Genomic DNA, 15,898 nt, shown 5'->3' on the forward strand with positions numbered 1-15,898 from the left:
ACCCTCATCCAGACTTCCAGGGCCAACCAGACTCAGGCCAACCGCCATAGAAGGCCTGCCCACATTTTCTGCCCTGGGCAGCGGGTTTGGCTGTCCGCCAAGGACCTTCCGCTGCGGGTGGAGAACCGGAAGCTTGCTCCTCGCTACATTGGCCCCTTCAAGGTTGTGCGCAGGGTGAACCCTGTCGCCTACCGGCTCCAGTTGCCCCGGACTCTAAGGATCAACCCCACGTTCCATGTTTCCCTGTTGTGGCCCATACTGTCGTCCATGTATGCCCCTGCCCCTAGGAATCCCCCGCCCCCCTACATCTTCCAGGGTCAGACTGTGTTCACCGTGCGCCGCCTGCTTGACTCCCGCCGGGTCCGTGGTGGGCTCCAATATCTAGTGGACTGGGAGGGCTATGGCCCTGAGGAGCGCTGCTGGGTTCCCGCACGGGACGTGTTAGACAAGGATCTGTGTCAGGACTTCCATTTGGCCCATCTGGATTGCCCTGGGAATGTCAGGAGATGCTCCTTGAGGGGGGGTCCTGTTAGGACTGGGGACTGTCTTGGCCTCTAGAGGCCGCTGTCATTGCTTTATCTTGTCATGTTTGTTTTGGCCTCTAGAGGCCGCCACTGTTTTCTGTGTTTTGTGTTTGTTTTGACAGCCTTTGTTTTCATGTGCTTTTTGCCTCACCTGTTCCTCATTTCCTGCCCCACCTAGTTTCTAATTACCCTGTGTATAAATACTTCCTCAGTTTGGTCCCTAGTCACGGAGTCTTTGTGCTGTTATGTTATCACCTGAGATCTCTGTTCCGTGTTCCTTGCCTTTGTCTTTATGGTCTTTTGTACTTTGTTTTCTTGTGGACATTTTGGACTTTGCGTTTACCATTTTGGGATCTTCTGAGCATTTGGATTTTTGCCTTTTCTTTTCTTATCTTTGGCTTTTTGTTTTGACTTTGGACTTTTGGATTTTTTATTTTTTCTCATATATCTTCTGAGCGTTGGGATTATACTTTTGTTTTTTTGCCTTTTTGCATTGTAAATAAACTGTTTTTTTCTACTCTACTTTCGCCTCACTCCTGTGCACTTGAGTCATTCCCCTGGTGGCCTAGTGGAGGTTTGCTGGATTACTACACCAGCGACCTGGGTTCCATTCCCAGCAAAACCCTAACAATTAGATTTTGAGGTTAAAAGGTCACAGGTCAAGATTACTGTGAGGTCAAATGTCCATCCCCAAATCACAATTTTATAAGGCGTGTAGTCTACCAGGCGGAGGCATCCCCATCTACGCCGTTGGCATCAAGTTCTATCTAGTTATTATTTATTATTTACTGTTTGATCTCAAATACATTAAGAAGGCAAAGAATTGCACTAATTAACTTTTGACGAGACACACCTATTAACTGAAAAGCATTCCAGGTGACGACCTCATGAAGCTGGTTAAGATAATGCCAATAGCATGCAAAGCATCATCAAGGTAAATGCTGGCTACTTTGAAGAACCTAAAATATGAAGTATTTTTTAAACACTTTTTTGTTTACCACATAATTCCATATACACTCACCGTACACATTTTAATAGGAACTTGTTCTTGATTCTAAGATTCCTGTTCTTGGCTGTCAGAAATGGATCTCAATGTGTTCTTCTGCTGTTGCATGTTGAGATTCTTTTCTGCCCACCACAGTTGTAAAGAGTTGTTGTGAGTTGCTATATCCTTGGCAAAAAAGCTTGACCCAATCTGGCCATTTTCCTCTGATATCTCTTATCAACAAGGTGTTTCCACCCAAAGAACTGTCACTCACTCAATGTTTTTTGTTTTTCGCACCATTCTGTATAAACTCTCCAGACTGTTGTGTTTGAAAACCCCAGGAGATCAGCAGTTTCTGAAATACTCAAACCAGTCCATCTGGCACCAACACCCATGCCACAGTGAAAGCCACAGAGATCACAATTTTTTTCCCCATTCTAATGTTTGAAGTGAACGTTAACTGAAGCTCTTGATTTGTATCTGCATGATTTTATGCATTGTGCTGCTGTCAAATTGATCCTTGACTTGCAAGTGACGTCAAAGCAAAATAGAAACCCGGATGTCGGCCATGTTGGTGGATATACAAATGCAGGGTCAAGTGACATTCCATATAAAACATAGTCATGTGTGCGCAACTCTCTTTGTTTTTCCACTGCTTTAAGCGTTCTTTTAGCTATGCCATATCTTTGTGCTGTATATGGTTGTGGTCACCATATATGACCGTGGCATATTCTGATTTTTTAGAATTCCATCCGTGATTTGGAAAGAAGGCGAGGAAACTGAGGCTTAGTACAGAGAGGAGACAAGCACGGCTGAACAACATCGGCAGGGCTGAACTAACAGAGAATAAAACCAAAACAGCTTGTGTTTGCAGTAATCATTTTATCTCAGGTGAGATTCAAAAGCTTTCTCAATAATATCATGGAAGAATTTTATTTCGTGTTGCTAGAATTTTGCTACAAAATGAGCGTTCTCTTGTCATGGTTCACTCAGTCGCTGTTATAATTTAACACATGTATTACCATTTCACTTCTGGGAGCGCCAGCAAAATTATGCGATAGAAACAATCCAGACTGGGCACTCACTCAGAAAACGGACTATGATTCACCTAAGGTCGGACTTGATTCTTCAGCAGCCAAACCAGATAGAACGCGATATCCGAGTACTCGATGGTCGGTAAAAGCGTCTTATCTTCAGAAATGTCTGAAATATGGGTCAAAACCACACATATCTATCTTCTCTTTGTACTGAACCTTTGCTTGACCGTTCAAATTGTGGTAATACTGAGAAAATTCAGCATTGTTTACAGACATGCTTTCAGTGGCTGCCGTCCTAGTTGCTTTGTATATCCACCATCATGGTGGCCGCTCATAATGTCACACATTTTGATCACGTGGTTGCAAGTCATCTATTGGCTGATTAGATGACTGCATAATACAGTAGGTGTATGAGTGTACTTAATAAAGTGGTTGATAAGTGTATGTTCCATATGTTATTTTATAGTTTTGATGTCTTCAGTATTGTTCGACAATGTAGAAAATGGTCAAAATACAGAAAAAAAACCCCTATGAACTCCTTCACACTAATAGTACTGTGTTTATTGCTATGGCACTATAAAATGAAAGGTTGATTATGCTCATAATGTGAACATATTCCTCAAAAATAGTTATAACAAAAATGCCTAGTTGTGTCAAATCTTCCTGCCACAATACCCAGAGCAGCTGATGTTTAAAGTTTACAATGAGGGCTATTTATCTGACAAAGCTCAGGACAGACCAGTTTGAGCTGACAAGAGTAATGTAAATCAAATAAAGGGTAAACCATAATGTAACTCAAAAAATCATTCTTTACAAATGTGCTGAGCAGAAAGGCATCTCAGAAAGCAAAACATGCTGAACCAGAGGATGGGCCACAACAATAGAACACAAAGGGTTCCACTCCTGTCAGGTAAGAATGGGAGACTGAGGTTACAGTCGGCACAGGTTCATCAAAACTGGACAGTTGAAGACTGGAACAACTTTGTCTGGTCTTTTTCCAATCTTCAACTTTCCATACTGTATATACACTTAGAAAAACAGGCAGAATGCACTGGACATGTTTTATTATTATTATTATTATTTATTTGGATATTTGCAATCAAACACTGAGTTACAGTTTGCTTTCCAATACCACAGTTTTTTTTTTTTCAGGGAAGATCATATCTAAGACTTCAGGATACACATTGAATTCAGTGCAAGTAATCATTCAAATAGCACAGGTATCATAATCAGTGTCATGTACAACGTCATGTCGTCATCACAATCAATACTGTAATGCCATAATATTTTATACATATTATAAAAAGACATGCAAACAGTAAACATATGTAACAGTCATATTTTGTTTGATCAACAATGTATAAAGAATAACCATAAACATGAGAAGACTAAAATGAAGACTTTTTCATAAAAAAACTGCAATCAAACAGTACCCAAAGTCTCAATTTGTTAACATCTCGACAGGATTTATATACATATGTTGCATAGTTTTGGTTCAGTACAAATTTCTTACATTTAAAGTAATTATCTATTTCTTTTCAGAAAAGCACTTCTGAAGAAAGTGACTGAGATGTGTATAGAGGTGGTAGCGGGCTTTGCCAGACAGACTATGGTCTTTATCTGTGTACCACTGTAAGGACAAAAAATATATAGGTAAATCATACAATCTCTACTCACATATGTGTGATTAAAATATCTTTTCATTTCAAACAAAGCTTATTTTACCGTAAATGTTCATGCAATCTGAAGACCTGATTGGTCACATGATCTCCAAACAAACACTCACCATTGCCTCAAAGTCTACTTGCTGCTCCACCAGGGCTCTGGAAATCTGAGCAGATTGCTGGAAATGGACATTATCTAGAAGGAAAAAAAAACATGCATCAGTGGCTACAATTCTCGACAGTCCATGATTATCGACACGTTTTCAGCTTTACCAATAAAAAAACAATTTTACAAAGGTGAGTTTCAGTTACAACAGTTATTATTGGTTAATCAATCAACCGGAAGACCCCCCCTCGCCATTTGATCTTGTCGTCTAATGACACAGCTTGTTACTTGAGATGGAATTTTTTTTTAGCACGATCATCAATTTGAGAAAAACCCGGACGTTATCATCGCAGGTAAGCATGGTGGAAAGATCATGGACATGTTTTTACTTCTCAAATTCACCAATATTTCATGATCTCCTTGTCGAAACCTACTTTGTTTCTTACTCTTTCATTTGACAGTCGCCATTTTGTATCTAAACGTGCGTTTAAGAAATCAGGTGAGGTGTCGATAATAGTGATCACTTTCACTGGTGTTCACCATTATCGACACCCTGTGGAATTAAGTGACATTTACAACTGTTATGGATTGATCTTTGTGTAACATTGTTGAAGTAGATGAAGTACTTAAAAAAAAAGTGCTGTGATTTATGATAATTTTTTCAAATTCATAACAGAAGGGAATGTTTATAGAGTATTTGGAATCCGATTGCAATAAACAGAATTAGACTAGAATTAAATTCCTCGCATGTAAAAAATTACATGCTTGAAATATTCAGATTTTTCTATTCCATTCAGAAAATATTTTTGCAGTTTGCTGTAAGTATCTACCACGTATTACAATATCAGCAGACATTTTATATTTTGGTTTGAGGAATGACATGCAACCTTTGACCTAGATTTTCATGTGGTTAGAATGTCAATTGCCTGTTGACATTTATTGGTAAACTACAAAACTAGAAATTAATACAAACAATGAACGATTAACAAAATGTGATCTACGAAAATACTTAGGAAGTGGAACAAAAAGATTTTCTGACAGGTTAAACATTATCAGTTCATTTGTTTACAAACATTAGAATTACTTCCTCATTTACGTAAACACTGACATCCATATATTTATATAAATTATATTTTGTACTAGCCCTGCGATGACTTGTCCAGGGTGTACCCCGCCTCTCACCCATAGTCAGCTGGGATAGGCTCCAGCTTGCCTGCGACCCTGTAGAACAGGATAAGCGGCAACAGATAATGGATAGATGGATGGATATTTTGTACTAAATATAAGTCTACGTAAAACAAATTTTAAATAAAAAACATGTTTTGTTAACTTAATACCACATACCAATTATTTTTTTTTATAAATAATCATCTGGGTGTCGATAATTGTGAAACGGTGTCGATAACTGTGGACGAAGGTGTCAATACTTGTGGAAAGGCGTCACGTGATCTGATATGCTAAGTAATCGGGAATCAACTCATTTTTTTCCCAATGGAAGTTTGAGCAACTGTTCATGTACAATTTATGTATTGAAAGTCTTTTCTACTTTTGCAACGGCCAAAAGATCATTAAGGTGTCGATAATTGTAACCGCCTTTCTCTCTCTCTTTTATATATATATATATATATATATATATATATATATATATATATACACACACACACACAAATATATACACACACACAACTAGACAATGCGTTATGAGGGACATGTTACATGTTTAAAGGAACAGTAAAGATTTGCTGAAACACTGATACAGCACTCAAGGGATTAGCTGTGAGTTTACAAGCAGGCTGTATGACAAATGTGCACATAAAATTGCTTGACAGCTGTAGTGAACACTGGAGCTTTAAAAGTGTACACCGATGCTTTACTCTGAACACAGTTATTTGGGACAAACAGAAAGTAATACCGTCCGCAGTGCCGTGCACCAGCAGGTACTGCACCGATTTAAAATTCTTTGCTCTGCTAGTTACTGTGGAATTCTGCAAAGGTAGAAAACGACAAAATAAATGTGACTAAAAGTATATTATTCTGGTAATATGTGTATCACTCTTGCACAGATATAATTTTTTTAATATAAATGATGTGAGAAATGTGAGCCCTTACACTGTAGCTGTCTGAATTCTCCTCAGGGCGATGCATGTACCTCTCAGTATACACAGCATCTAAAAGAAAACATCTTTCAGGGCTCAGCTAAAACTGGCAGCATGTTCAGTACCTGCTCCAATGCTTTTAAAAACCAGCAGGCATACCATAATATTCCCACTTGGAAACAGGCGCTACGGCGATTCCGCATTTGAACAGGCCACTCCCTGAGCCCAGAACCATGGAGGTCACATAGCCACCATATGACTACAAGAGAAAATAAAGCTGGGCCAATAAAATAATTTCACCTTTAAAAGAGTTCCTAACAGAGATATACAGTTCAAAGACATACAGATTATGTAAAATACCCAGTCACTGGGTTCTATTTCCTTCACTCCAGACTGCCAGGGCAGTGCTGAAAGCACTAGTGGAAGGATCTTTGCATCCGCGCGTTTCGAGAATCGCATACAAAAGTTGTCATCTCATGACGTATGACGTGCCTGCTTATATAAGGCAACATCCCATGTCATTTGGCCTCTTCTTTTTTCTTGCATTGGAATCGCATCTGTTCTATTGGAATTGTGTTAACTGTGGGAATACCTGCGACAATCTACAGTACAGCTCATGACTGAAGAGGACTTCAGTGGGACTCGACTCCACGCGAGCTGTTTGGTCGCTAAGGTAACTTGGTTAACATTATTTTGAGGTTGTTTATGTATCGATAGTCATTGAATCTTGGCTGCCAAGTTTTCAGGGGCGGCTATTATATCGGTCTTGTCACAAACTGTTCGGTTGCCGGCAGGTTTTTCAGTGTTGAGCGAGTTAGTGAATTGGTTGCCAATAACGTTAACGTGTACTTACAACTTTACGTGAGCATCGGTTTTCTGGTTGCTAGTAAATCGTTGTCTGTAGCGGTAAAGTTGCGCTTGCGAACTCGCTAGCCTTGGTTGCCAGGTTAGCAAGCAGCGCTACACCTTGCTTCTTTTCTTAAAAAAAAATAAAATAAATAAATCGTGGGTGAGTAGACACTGAGATGGATTCAGTGAGGTGTTCCACTTGCCCCAATCTAATGGAGGTGCTGGATGCACATGATCGCTGCGCGGAGTGCCTTGGCTCATGTTCTCAGCCACCTGACCAAGAGGAAGTGATGTCTGTGGCTGCCTCAGACATCTTTTTCAGTCAGCCTTCTTCCTCGGCGCAGCCACCAAGCGAAGTCCTGCCAGGTGTTGAGCCCCGTGATTCGGGCAGTGATGTTACCTCTGGGCGATCTGGGGAGTCTGTCTCAGTGGTGGGTTCGGTGGAGGCCACACTGAAGGCTTTGCTTGCACGTTTGCAATTGGACACCCTGGCGCCTCCTACCGGAGCTGAGAACATGTTCCTGCGCCATGTTCAGCACGCCTCTCCGGTAATTCCACAGTGTCGTGACTTTACTTCTGTGGTGGCCTCTGCCCTGGAGGCTGCTACGAAAGCTGCCCGTCCAGACCAGATGTCTCGCATGCTTGCGGCGATGCAGGACCCCGGTGCTGTTGGTTTGGGTAGCATGCCAGTAGTCGAATCAAGCATTGCTTCACTCATTGTGTCTCCCGATGAAGCACTTCGGGAGCAGGTGCGTTGCCCTAATGCTGAGTGCCGCCGCACAGACGAGCTACTTTCTCGTGCTTACAACTCTACTGCCTTTCTTGGCAGGGTGTCTAACTCACTGGCACACATGCTTGTTATGCTGCACTCGACACTCAACACATCATCGGCAGACCCCCTGGCGGCTGAGGTACTGGAACTTGCACTGCAGGCTATGGGTGTCATTGCCAACCAGTGTGGCACTACCTTGGGCACCTTGCTGCAAGCCCGTCGACAAGTGTGGCTGGCTCAATCACCTCTGCCAGAAGTATGCAGGAACAACCTGAGGCACCTCCCACTGGCACCTGGACATGTCTTTGGGCCAGCAGCACAAGAGGCCCTTGACAGACGCGTGTCTGTTACAGAGTCTTGCTCCCGTCATGTGGGCATAGCACCCACCTTCAGAGCTCCGCCAAACCCTTCTGCCTCATGCTTTAGGCATGTGGCCCCTAGAGCTGCACAAAGGTCTCCCCATCGACCCCAGCAGCAGGCCCCCAATCCCCCACCTCCCTCGGCCAGGCAGGGTGGCGCTCAGCCACATGTGAGTTTTTGCCCTTTTCGACAGACGGGTCCTCTCCGCCATCATCGCCCCCCCATCCCTTCTGAAAAATGTAGACAGGACCACTGACAGGTCAGGGCCAGTGGCAGGATTTTTTTTACAGGCAGCCAGCTAGCGCGTTGGCGTGAAATAACAACCAACCAATGGCTACTCACCACCCTTTCAGAAGGGTACCGCCTGCAATTCCACCGCCAGCCACCAATGCATTCGGGTGTGAGGCAGACAGTTATAACCAATCCGAGACAGGCGGAAGCCTTGTCGAGAGAAGTTCAGTTGTTACTACAAAAAGGAGCCATAGAGATGGTCGACCCCATTGTTCATCCAGGGGGGTTCTTTTCAGTTTATTTTCTCGTTCCAAAGAAAGACGGCAGGTTCAGGCTGATTTTAGATTTAAGAAGGTTAAACCGTTTCTTGAAAGTGCTTCCTTTTCAAATGCTACGAACAACAAATGTACTGCAAGCGGTCACAAGCCAGTCCTAGTTTGTGACCGTAGATCTCGAGGACGCCTATTTTCACATACCCATTGCCGTGGACCACAGGCGCTTCCTTCGTTTTTTGTTCAGGGGAAAGATTTTTCAGTTCAGAGTTCTCCCCTTTGGACTTTCTCTGGCGCCAAGGGTGTTCTCGAAATGCGTCCAAGTAGCACTAGAACCCCTTCAGAAGGAGGGCATAAGAGTGCTCCCTTACTTGGACGACTGGCTTCTTTGTGCGGCATTGCCCGAACAGGCCAGGGAACATGCTCACCGGTTGCTACTACACGATACGGCTCTGGGGTTCAGGGTGAACCAGAGGAAGTGCAAACTGGTCCCAGTCCAGGCAACACATTTCATTGGCCTTGCCCTGGATTCGAACACTATGCTGGCCAGTCCCATGCCAGACAGAATAAGTTCAATTCTCACTGGAGTGAACCACCTTCGTGTCGGGGGAACTCAGCATTGCGTTTCTCTCCTTCAGCTGTTGGGGAAACTCACAGCAGCCTCAGTAGTCATTCCTCTGGGTCTTCTGTGGCTAAGGGCTTTTCAGAGATGGCTTCTTCAACTGCGTCTGTGTCCAGTGCGAGATGGGCACATGAGGGTGAGAATAACACGCTGTTGCATGCTCATGCTAAGACCTTGGTCCCAGGCACAGTTTCGTGGAGTTCCACTTGGTCCCCCACCGGGACGGTGGGAGGTTATCCGGACAGATGCTTCCCTCATGGGTTGGGGTGGAGTCTGGCGTCGGCAAGGTGTGAACGGCACCTGGCCTGCTCCGTGGCGCACGTCCCACATCAACACACTGGAGTTGATGGCGGTGTTTCTGACGTTGCGCCACTTTCAGGAAGTGCTACGGGGCAAACATGTATTGGTACGTACAGACAATGTGGCAACTGTTTTCTATAATCAATCATCAGGGGGGCACAAGGTCTGTAGCTGCGCTTCAGGTGGCTCACAATCTCCTAGTATGGGCTCAGGACAACCTCCTTTCCATAAGAGCATCTTATCTACCTGGACGTCTAAACAGTGTGGCAGATGCTCCGTCACGCGGCAAGGTGTCTCAAGGGGATTGGAAACTGCATCCAGACACAGTGGAACAGATCTGGGCAACCTATGGGAGAGCAACTGTGGACCTGTTTGCGAGCAGTCAGACGACTCATTGTCCGACATGGTTTTTCCTGGGAGAAGAAACGGCAGCGTTGGGCCAGGATGCTCTGGCCCACGACTGGCCGAGGGCCATCCTTTATGCCTTTCCCCCTCTACCACTGTTGTGGAGGACTCTCTGCCGTGTGCACGATCACAGTCACCATGTGCTATTGATAGCTCCTCATTGGCCATCCAGGCCATGGTTCCAGATCCTGCTGTCACTACTAGTGGGACCCCCTTGTCAGCTGCCCAGCAGGCCCGACTTGCTGACGCAGATGGAGGGCAGGATTCAACACGCATGTCCCGAATGCCTGAAGCTCTGGGTGTGGCCCTTGAGGCCCCGGGGCTACTACTGAAGTGTTCAGAAGGGACCAGGAACACTGTGGTGAACACACGTGCAGAATCTACCCGACGCTTGTATGCAGGCAAGTGGAAGGTGTTCTGTGATTGGGTGTGTGGAACGCAACATCGACCCCCTAGGCTGCTCTGTTCCACAGATTTTAGATTTCCTGCAGCACCTTTTAGAGCTTGGCAAGGCTGCATCTACACTTAAGGTGTATGTTGCAGCACTAACAGCCCACCGTTCAGAGGTTGGAGGTGTTTCACTTTGGTCCCACTGGCTGGTGGTAGCCTTTTTGAGAGGGGCATTTCATCGTAATCCTCCTCATTTTGTGCAGAGTCCGTCATGGGATCTGAACACTGTGCTCAAATCCCTTTGCTTGCCTTCTTATGAGCCCCTGTCAGCAACTGACATCAAGTGGCTCTCTGTTAAAATGGCTTTTCTCCTTGCCATCACAACAGCCTGGCGTGCACGTGAGCTACATGCCCTCTCAGTGAGTACTGTTTGTCTTTGTTGGGGCCCTATGTTTGACAGTGTTTCATTGTGGCCTAACCCAGCTTTCCTCCCGAAAGTCTCATCTCCCCAGTTTAGCAACCAGCCGGTTTTGCTGACTGCTATATCGGCGGACAGGATGGACTTGCGTGCAGAGTTGTGCCCTGTCAGGGCTCTGAGGTTTTATTTTGACAGGACGGCAGCCTTTCGTACGACAGACCAATTGTTTGTTTGTTTTGGTGGTGCTCCGAGAGGAAGGCCTCTGTCCAAGCAGCAGCTCTCCCGTTGGGTTGTGGAGGCAATCACCCATGCCTATGAATCTATGGGACGTACTGTGCCCTCTCCTGTCCGCTGCCATTCGACGCGTGCTCAGGCAACATCATGGGCAGCTCTCCGGGGTGTACCACTCTCTGACATTTGTGCTGCTGCAACTTGGTCCAATACATGTACATTTGCCCAGTACTACAGGCTAAATGTTGCGTCCATGCAATTGCTGTGTGCAGCTGTTCTTCCAGAAGGTGGTGATGCTCTTCTGAATTCCTCGTGACTGGGTTGGTATTCGTCTTCCACTAGTGCTTTCAGCACCGCCCTGGCGGTCTGGAGTGAAGGAAATAGAACGCTGGTTACGAATGTAACCGTGGGTCTATGACTAAGTGGAAGACCGCCAGGGTCTTTGGTCACTCGGATTGCGCGAGAATGATCTTGAGGCCAAATGACGTGGGATGTTGCCTTATATAGGCAGGCACGTCATACGTCACGAGATGACAACTTTTGTATGCGATTCTTGAAACATGCGGATGCAAAGATCCTTCCACTAGTGCTTTCAGCACCGCCCTGGCGATCTTCCACTTAGTCATAGAACCACGGTTACATTCGTAACCAGCGTTCGTGCAAGACAGTGCATACTTAGTGCCGGTCCCAAGCCCAGATAGATTTGAAGGTCCAGTGTAAGAGCAGTGTGAGCTAAACTGGTTATTAACCTGCTGAAAATAAAAGTCATTTGTTGCTGGTGTCATTTTGAAAACAAACCAGAGCGTCAGCGATGCAGTAGCTCACACGGCCGTACCATGAGAAACCAGACTTGTTTATAATTAGCTCAGTTGTTATTCAAGAGAACAACTGGAACAATTTGATCTTCCAAAAAATCAGAACCAAATCCATTGAAAACTGAGGGAGTGGCAATTTTCCTGAAAGTTCGTTACTGGTCTAATTAGCAACTTGTTCATGAGAAATCACAAAACCAGGGAGTAACTTTTATGCAGATTGATTAGATCTTCCAAACAAAACAATCAGAATCAAAATCCATTGAAAACTCAGGGTGGAGTAGCATCCATCCATCCATCCATTATCTGTAGCCGCTTATCCTGTTCTACTGGGTCGCAGGCAAGCTGGAGCCTATCCCAGCTGACTATGGGTGAGAGGCGGGGTACACCCTGGACAAGTCGCCAGATCATCACAGGTCCGGAGCAGTAGCAATTTTTGTGAATTGTGGATGGACAGACAGACAACGGACGCCACGTGATGGCAATAGCTCATTGCCCTACGGCCGGTGAGCTAACAAACAAACAAACAAACAAACAAACAAACAAGTGCATGTCTAGCATTTCTCAACGAGCTAAGTCAGGTTTCAGTTTTCTATGCAAACATTGGCTAACCACATTATCGTGCTATTATTTAACGAAGTTAATTTAAGCAAGTAAAGCAACTCAGCCATTGCTGCAGTCTCACCTAAAATATAAGCATACATTTCTGAGTTCACACAAATTTGCATAAAATAGTATTAAAAAAAAAAAATGAATGCCATATTTTCAGCAGAAAACACAAAAAAATTCTCAGATTCTGCATCTTAAATTGAAATACGCTTGAACATTTGCAAATCTGCTGAAATCAATGCAAATCTTTGTAGAACATTTTCTTTTGGATAGTGTGCACAGCTGCAGCATTTTTCAGTAAAACACCAGCTATGTAAGTCTTTAATACAGTATGTGTCTTTTATATCTGTGGTAACTACCATCAAATGTAGAATGTAAATAGTTAATATATTTTATGAAATCACTTACCCATCCCCACATTCCTATTCGGTTTTTGTCTATAAAACCCATATCGATGAATTTCCTACATAGAAAAAAAAAATCAATCAGGTAAATTCTATAAGAAGGCTACAAAGGTACAAAGAAACATTAAAAAAAAGCAAAATGGACTTAATGGGTTAAACACATTGAGGCCAGTGAGAAATGCTGTGGTATGTTCAGTTTTCATCTCTATAACTGTCCTTAAAGCATCACTTTACAATCCCAATTCCAAAAAAGTTGGAACACTGTAAAACATAAATAAAAACAGAATGTGATAATTTGCAAATCATGGAAATCCTACAGTATATTTCATTGAAAATAGTACAAAGACAATGTATTGAATGCTGAAACTGAGAAATTTTTATTGTTTTCTGAAAAGTATATGCTCATTTTGAATTTGATGTCAGCAACATGTTTCAAAAAAGTTGGAACGGGGTATGTTTACCACTGTGTTACATCACCTCTACTTTTAAGAACACTCTGTAAATGTTTGGGAACTGAGGAGACCAATTACTGTAGTTTTGAAAGAGAAAAGTTGTGTTCTTGCCTAATATACAATTTCAATTGCTCAACAGCCCCACATCTCGCCCATAGTCAGCTGGGATAGGCTCCAGCTCGCCTGTGACCCTGTAGGACAGGATAAGCGGCTACAGATAATGGATGGATGGATGGAATTGATTAACAGTTCAGGATTTCCTTTTTTGGAATTGGGGTTGTACATTAGTGCTGTAGTCAAGGCTGCAATTGTCAAGTCCAAGACCAGAACCAGCTGAGACTGAATGAAGACCGAATCTTAAAAGGGGGTTGATCCCAAGGGGTTTAAAAACAGTCAAATCCTTTTTTGATTCCAAGCCTTTACTTCAACTTGTAGTTTCATTTGTGCACTGCGCTAGTGATTCGGCTATGTTTTCTCGAAGAAGGAAATACTTCATGTCACATTCTCTGAATGCGAAAAGAAAAGAACATGAACATTATTTTTACAAATCTTTAGTTAAGACCAAGATCATAATTAGCAAGACCAATTCAATACAGAAAATGTACGGACTTGAGTCCCGTGTGTAATTTCATGGAACGTCTGGACTCAGTCAAGCTCTATTTAACACACACAAAATCTACTTCACTCTGTATTAATCTATTGCATCCAACTTTTCCCCTCTGGTAAATTATCCTAGATGGATGTGTTATGTAACACACAGCTGCTTCACCACCTGCTGTATCTTGCTCCACCACAGTCATAGACAGGTTTAACATTTAACGTGTACCCTTTGTTCCTCTTAAGCTCACCTCACGGCTGAGATCTGATCTTCCACCTCATATGTGCCCAGTTGTTCGTAGATGGCGTGCATTATTTCATCACCTTGGAAACCGCTTCCTCTTCCATCAAAGCTGGCAATGATGACTTTCTCTGTGCTGCAGAGGTACGTGGCCCACTCCAGCCTGAACTTATAGTCCACATACTGACTCCCTGGACCTGCATACCTTTAATACACAAGACTTCACCCTTCATTCTGATCTTTATCAAGAATTTTCAAGCCACTTTGCACATGTTTAATATTTCAATTCATAAACTGCTTTTACTAATGCATTGATGACTTTTAATACTTATTCCATGACACTATGATCTTTCTTGCGAGCAGGAGATTACGGATTCAGATTAAAATAGACATCTGAATTTACTTCAGCCAGTTTTTTTTATTATATTCAAACAGGGCCAATTTTGATCGTTCGTTGAGGAGAAAGCGGTGTTGATGAAAGACCATGACGACAGACATTTGACACATCACAGCCAACCCATTTAATCACACGTAAACACGTAGAGTCACAGCACCTGTTCCTGAACTGCAAATATTGACATGGAAAAATCGACTTGAGCTGATACGGTTTTTGTTAAATACATGGCAAAGAACAAAACAATGGAGAGACAAATGTGAATGCAGAACTTACACTTGAATAAAGAGAGGGTATTTTTTGGATGCATCAAAATCAGGAGGGAACATCATCTGGTACCATAAATCTGTTATAAATAATAAGTTCATCTAAATTTGCATATTATTATTATTAGCATATTAAGTCAATTTTGTTTGAATAGCACTTTTAACAATAGACATTATCGCAAAGAGCTTTACAGAAATATATTAATTCTGGCTATAAATTTTAAACATATGAATTCAAAGAATCAAAGGTCACCGCTCATCTGTGGCAAGGTGCAGGAGTAAGTGAAAACTTTGAGTAAATAGAATACAAATCCGCACACTTTCTCAGTAAAAAAATCATTGCACAGACTTCAAGTGTGCGGATTTGTATTCCATTTACTCAAACATATGAATTCATAAATTTGTCCTTATAAATGCACAATTAACATATTACACAATGTACTGTATTGTCTGTGAATAAAATGATACTCTTACCAAGCCCTGCTATTTTTAACGTGGCACGTTTTATTGTTGGCATTTGAAGCTCTGTCTTCAGAATTTGTTCCAACTTTTTGTTGTCTTCAAGCACCTGGATTTCTAGAAGCATCAAAAAGCATCACAGCAACTATCAGGGATTTATCTTTTATTTGGAAATTAATTTGATTTATACCACACAGCTGGTGAATTCTCAAATCTGACTGCTTACTGGGTTTTGGTTCATTTTTTTATGAGAGTGGCTCTTACAATGCAATTGAACAAACATATATTCACTGATATGGTGAAGCTTTTTTTAGAGGAGATGTTTATTTATTGTTTATGGAAAGAGTCTCTATAGCCAGTACTTTCTATCAGAAAGGTAAGTGTGTTGCATTTTCTCAGTAA

The 15,898-nt window shown here is 42.8% G+C and overlaps 1 protein-coding gene across 3 annotated transcripts in view; it reads right to left on the minus strand.

The window, feature by feature from the left end:
* Positions 1-3,617: 3,617 nt before the first annotated feature.
* fap (fibroblast activation protein, alpha) overlaps positions 3,618-15,898 on the minus strand; it is a 33,816-nt gene continuing 21,535 nt past the window's right edge. The window contains exons 18-26 of one of the 3 annotated variants that reach the window (XM_060930116.1): positions 15,512-15,613; positions 15,048-15,117; positions 14,388-14,582; positions 13,092-13,146; positions 6,572-6,671; positions 6,426-6,484; positions 6,229-6,301; positions 4,333-4,406; positions 3,618-4,176 (exon numbers count right to left, since the gene is read on the minus strand). In XM_060930116.1, coding sequence (XP_060786099.1) covers positions 4,075-4,176; positions 4,333-4,406; positions 6,229-6,301; positions 6,426-6,484; positions 6,572-6,671; positions 13,092-13,146; positions 14,388-14,582; positions 15,048-15,117; positions 15,512-15,613 — 830 coding nt within the window. In that variant the 3' untranslated portion in view covers positions 3,618-4,074. Of the gene's footprint in view, positions 4,177-4,332; positions 6,302-6,425; positions 6,485-6,571; positions 6,672-13,091; positions 13,147-14,387; positions 14,583-15,047; positions 15,118-15,511; positions 15,614-15,898 lie in introns of all 3 variants that reach the window. The other 2 variants (XR_009655387.1, XM_060930117.1) reach the window with 2 other exon arrangements.

This window comes from Neoarius graeffei, chromosome 9, assembly GCF_027579695.1.
Source record: "Neoarius graeffei isolate fNeoGra1 chromosome 9, fNeoGra1.pri, whole genome shotgun sequence".
Taxonomy (NCBI): domain Eukaryota; kingdom Metazoa; phylum Chordata; class Actinopteri; order Siluriformes; family Ariidae; genus Neoarius; species Neoarius graeffei.